At 38.8% G+C, this 5,731-nt stretch overlaps 1 protein-coding gene across 1 annotated transcript; it reads left to right on the forward strand.

The window, feature by feature from the left end:
• On the forward strand, positions 420-4,092 carry LOC18777235 (uncharacterized protein At1g76660). The gene is made up of 3 exons (XM_020564275.1): positions 420-887; positions 1,793-2,972; positions 3,488-4,092. Exons 1-3 carry the CDS (start codon positions 849-851, stop codon positions 3,706-3,708), a joined length of 1,440 nt encoding a protein of 479 aa, XP_020419864.1. The 5' UTR covers positions 420-848; the 3' UTR covers positions 3,709-4,092.

Here is a 5,731-nt window from a genome sequence, read left to right on the forward strand (position 1 = left end):
AAATTTATGAAGAAATACATGAATCACTTTAATGAATAGAAAAGAAAAGAGCTTCTCGCATGGCAGCGTGTAGGGTCCCAAAATTCCCATTTTGACATTCCCATTCCCATTCCCCGAGTGTTTATATAAGCAGCAGCAGCAGCAGCTCTAACTTTTAATGGCGTCTTTCTCTTTCCCTCATGGGTCATGCTATTCTTGTAATTCCTTCCTTGTCTTATTAAGCCTAATATTTATTACTTGTCTTTCCTTCCTCGGGCCTTTTTTTTTCTTTTTAGGGTCAAATCCTTCCTTCCTCAGGCCTCAACTCCTATAAAAACAAAACGCACAGTCTTGTTTTATTTTTATTTTTAATATTAAAAAATTAAGAACATAAAAAAGAAAAAGGAAAAAGATCAGCGGTGTCAATTCTATCTTTCTCTTTCTCTTTCTCTTTCTCTTTCCCTATCACTTCACTTCAATCTTTGCTTTCCTTTTCGCTTTTGTCTTTCCCTGTCTTTGATCTACAATATCCTTTTCCATTTTACAATTTAAGATTAAAGGAAATTGGTTTGCTTTCCGTGGGATCGTTGATCGTTTTACATTTCTTTGAGATTTCAGCTTTATATTTAGTTGTTCTTGGGTAAGGCTCTTTGACTCTCGACTCCTTGAGAGTGAAAATCTTTAGCGGTGATGGTGGGTGGTGGGTGGTGGTGGTGGTGACACTCAGCATCTGCTGCTTCTCTTGCTCTTGCTCTCGCTCTCGCTCTCGCTTTGTTCTGAAAAGGAATGTGAGAGTAGTGAGAGAGTGCGGAAGTGTGAGCTTGTTTTTATAGTTGAAAGCAAATCAAAGAAGCTCAGAGACTGCTTTAATGGGGTCGGAACAGAATAGATTCCCGCAGCAGGAACGGGTAATGCTTCTCTCTCTTCTCTCTCTCTCTCTCTCTCTGTGCTTTGCTCTGTGATTAAATGAATGTCTAACTGTTGTTGTTGCTGCTGCTGCTGCTGCTGCTGTTGTGGTAATGAATGGGTCAGTGAGGGTTTGTTTCAGTTTCAGATCTGGGGCCTTTTGTGCACCATTTTGCTGTGTTTGGCTTTTGGATTCTATTTGCTTTTCTGGGTTTTAATCAGATCTGTGCATCATTGTTTTTCTCTGGACAGATCTGCTTTTTTAAATTCAATTTAGGCTGTGCATGATTCTTGGTCACTAATCACTGTCCAGTTCAAGATCATCTCCCATTTTATCTACCTAACGTTTTTTCAATATCTCATACACTGCGTGCGTACCATGCTATCAACACTGAGTGCTGTCGTTCAATGCCAAATTTGAGTCAATTTTCGAATAGTTGGCCTATAAATTGTTGCTTGTGATCACAATCTGTCCCAATACATTAAACCCCCAAAAAGGGCCTCATAGAGACCTACTCTTTCTTGCATAGCATCTGCTATAAAATTCTCATATTTTTGGTTGAGGTAGTAGATTCAATTCATCTTCCTCGGAGATCATTGACATTGTACGCTGGAAGGTGTGTGCTCTTCCCTAATGTATGAATGTTGCTTGATTTAGTTTAATGGATGCATCACCATCCAGTAATTGGGTAGTTCTTCACATTATTCTTTTATAAAATCCTACTTTCCAAGCAAATGGACTGTATCTTGGTAATGCATGCTGATATTACACGCCATGAATAGAATTGCCTACTTAGTAACTTAGAATGGGCTCTTCGATTTACTGGCCTATTAGTTGTCTGTTTTTGCATTTCTTTTTTTGCGAGCAATTCTCAATCAAGCTTATGGCTTCCATCTGTATTGACAGAGAAAGAGATGGGGAGGATGTTGGGGTGCATTCTCTTGTTTTGACTCACATAAAGGTGGAAAGCGTATAGTCCCCGCTTCTCGTATTCCTGAAGGCAATGCATCAGCAACGCAGCCAAATGGACCCCAAGCGGTTGGGCTGACCAACCAAGCCACATCACTAGCTCCATCTCTTTTGGCTCCGCCTTCTTCACCAGCATCATTTACAAATTCAGCACTTCCTTCTACAGCTCAGTCACCCAGTTGTTCCTTATTATTATCTGCCAACTCACCTGGAGGTCCTTCGTCAACAATGTATGCCACCGGGCCATATGCCAATGAAACACAACTGGTCTCTCCTCCTGTTTTCTCAACCTTCACAACTGAGCCGTCCACAGCTCCTCTCACTCCCCCACCAGAATTGGCTCACCTAACAACTCCCTCTTCCCCAGATGTGCCATTTGCTCGTTTCCTCTCATCTTCAGTAGACATTAAAACCACTGACAAGACCAATTACATTGCTGCAAATGATCTTCAAGCAACATATTCGCTCTATCCTGGAAGTCCTGCTAGTAGTCTTAGATCACCAATTTCAAGGGCATCAAATGACTGTTCATCATCTTTTCCTGAACGTGATTTCCCCCGACAGTGGGATCCCTCAGTTTCTCCCCAGAATGGCACCTATCCAAGGAGTGGTTCTGCCAGGCTGTTTGGGTATGACACAACTGGAGCCTCTGCGGCATCTCAAGACTCAAATTTTTTCTGTCCTGCTACATTTGCACAATTTTATCTGGATAATCCACCATTTCCTCATGCCGGTGGAAGGTTAAGCGTTTCCAAGGATTCAGATGTTTACTCAACTGGTGGAAATGGAAGTCAGAACAGACACAATAGAAGCCCCAAGCAAGATGTGGAAGAATTAGAAGCCTATAGAGCATCCTTTGGGTTCAGTGCTGATGAAATTATCACCACAACACAATATGTGGAGATTTCTGATGTAATGGATGACTCATTTACCATGACTCCTTTTACCTCTCATAAATTGCCTACCGAAGAACATATAGAACCTAAATCTGTCACCGAAGGACTTAAAGCACAGAAGACAAAGACAATCTTGCAGAGTCAGGACACTACTAAATCGGAATCAGATCTTGATGAGGGTGGAAGCTCTGACTTGCCGATATCATGTAATGGATATGAAGGTGAACTGTTATAATTTTTATCTAAATTACACTATTGTTCGTTGGTTTTTGAAAATCAAGTAGGGAAGAAACTTTAAAAAAAATAAAATGAAAATTATCATTTCCTTAAAAGTCAATGTTTGACTGCTGGAACAGCTTGTGCAACCTTAATTAGTCATAAGCCCTCATTTGTCCATGTTTTCTTAGCAACTAGATGAAGCAGTAGTCTCTTTAAAACTAAATTCAAGTAACACACTTTAATAAGTCAATTTTTATGTGGCCGACACCATTCACGCTTGTTTATCAAAAGTTTGGAGGACACTAACATTTAAGCTAGTCTTTTTTTCCTCTTTTTTTTTTTCTCCCCGATAACGCCTACCGCTGTTGTGTGTGCCTTTGCAATGGAAGAAAAATGTAAAGGACACATAGAAAAGGAATCAGGGAACGTTTCATCTTACTTGAACTCTCTCTCTCCCTTCTTCCCCCTGGTTATTTTTTATTTTTGGATAGTAATGTTTATTTCTTGTATGACTCAGATCACAAATCATGGAGGCAGCCTGGTGATGTATCTCGATCAAGTACGCCTGGTCCTGGTGTCCGTGTTCTGGCCGACGAAGAAGACATTTTTTCAAAGATGGGGTCGTCTAAATTGAGCAGAAAGTATCAGCTGGGTCTATCAAGCTCAGATGCAGAAATTGACTATAGAAGGGGAAGAAGCTTACGAGAGAGGAAAGGAGAGTTTGCATGGCATGACTAAGAATAAGCAACAAAGCGCATTGTTAGTTGTTTCGCATGTGTATTAATTTGCTGTTGTCTTTCTGGTTTGGGGTTCTGTGATAGGTGGAATGATCTAACCTATGATCTAACCTGTTCTCTCTTGGTGTGTGACCTGGTCTCTCTGATTGATGAATGTATGTGAATGCATCAATTGATATGTATTTGGTGAAATGCGGTTAGATATATTGTATTAGTGGAACATGTATTGCTATGTCAGTTTAGCTGTTGTTATGGCTTTTCTGTACCGTAACTGTACCGTCTGGCGCGGTAAGATAGTGAGAGATGAAGACAAGGATTTGCAGGGCTATCAGCTATAGAGCTCTTTTGCCTGTAGACATGCATTAATAGACAATCCAATTCTTTATCCAAGTAAAAGTGACAAGCTTTAAAAAATTTGGCTGCTAACCATTTGATCAATCTGGGCCAAGAGTAATCCTTGGTGGTCAATGAGGGGCCTATCGACCATATATGGGTTTTTTGGTGCATTTTATATTTTCAGTTTATCTTTTAACGTTTAAATTTATTAATATATATAAGGTAAGTATAAGGTTTGTAGTATTAAATAAGGACCTATTCCTCATTCATTTTATAGATTGCCTTGGAAGTTTGATTTTGCTTTTCTAATGATGCCAATGGAGATTTTCTTTTTGCTTTCCGTATGGTGCCAAACATGATCCCACTTTCTTTTGTAAAGTTTGGTACTATGCAAATGATCTCTACACGTGGGTGTTGCTGCTATTGCTTCTATTATGGCTGCTTATGCTGTTGGGAGATGAGAGATTCTTTTTTATCTTATGCTTCCATCATGTTCATGATATTATGAATCTCTACTTATGCTAAATTGTTTTAGTATGAGATGTCAGCATATTATGCTTCCAGATGACCTACTAATTTATTATACAATACTTCAAAAGTCTCTTCTCCTATCTTGCTCAGCCTGAAATTATATGCTTCATCATGTCTTTTTGTTGGAATATGATAATAGATCATCATAAAATTGGGCCGGTAGAGAATGTGCAGATGCTGTGTCTAGGTAAACACTATACTTAAATCATTTTGGAGGAATACTAGTGACATCTAGTTTTACTTTTTCCAAAGCTGGATATGGTAACTTATAACTTCTTTTAGTTTGAAAGGAAATGAATGGATAACACTAACCTAAATAACAATGCTCAGATAGAAAACTTGGAGTAACTAAGATACTTTCTTGGTTATGCTCTAAATGTAACTCTTTGTATTCTACCTTATTATGATTCAACAATATAGGTAGAATATTTTCATATATATATATATTTCATTCTTTAAAAGGAGGTATTTATAATACAAGGTTGTAACCCTAGTAGGGTTATACACTAGGGTTACACAATGAAATAAGATAAAATTCTAATTACACAATATTTGTACAAAAAGGAAAGAAATAGAGTCCTAATAGACTAGGAAATAAATCTCATAATTAAGCTAGGATCTCGCTCACACTCCCCCTCAAGTTGGAGCAAAGATGTCACACATGCCCAACTTGTCAAGCTAGTTGAGAAAGACAGTAGTAGACACAGCTTTCGTAAGTACATCTGCCAGTTGATACTCAGATGATATAAACGGAAAAGAAACAATCTTAGCATCCATATTCTCTTTAATAAAATGTTGATCAACCTCCACGTGCTTTGTACAATCATGTTGCACAGCGTTATGAGCAATTGCAATTGCAGCTTTGTTATCACAATACAAATCCATGGGTTTTTGGGGCGCAAACCCAAGATCTCTCAACAATCTCCTCAACCATAGTAATTTGCACACACCTTAAGCCATCCCATGATACTCAGCTTCGGCACTAGACCGAGACACCACTTTCTACTTTTTACTCCTCCAAGTAATAAGATTACCACCAACAAATGTGAAATACCCAAATATAAAATGTCTATCAGTGACTGAACTAGCCCAATCAGCATCTGTATACCCTTCCACATCTGTATGACCATACTTGGAAAACATTAACCCATTCCCAT

This window comes from Prunus persica, chromosome G5 (genome assembly GCF_000346465.2).
Source record: "Prunus persica cultivar Lovell chromosome G5, Prunus_persica_NCBIv2, whole genome shotgun sequence".
NCBI lineage: Eukaryota > Viridiplantae > Streptophyta > Magnoliopsida > Rosales > Rosaceae > Prunus > Prunus persica.

Coding starts and splice junctions, on each gene's coding strand:
- LOC18777235 (XM_020564275.1), top strand. CDS start 849: ATGGGGTCGGAACAGAATAGATTCCCGCAGCAGGAACGG. Junction 888..1,792: donor GATTCCCGCAGCAGGAACGG/GTAATGCTTCTC, acceptor CTGTATTGACAG/AGAAAGAGATGGGGAGGATG. Junction 2,973..3,487: donor ATCATGTAATGGATATGAAG/GTGAACTGTTAT, acceptor TGTATGACTCAG/ATCACAAATCATGGAGGCAG.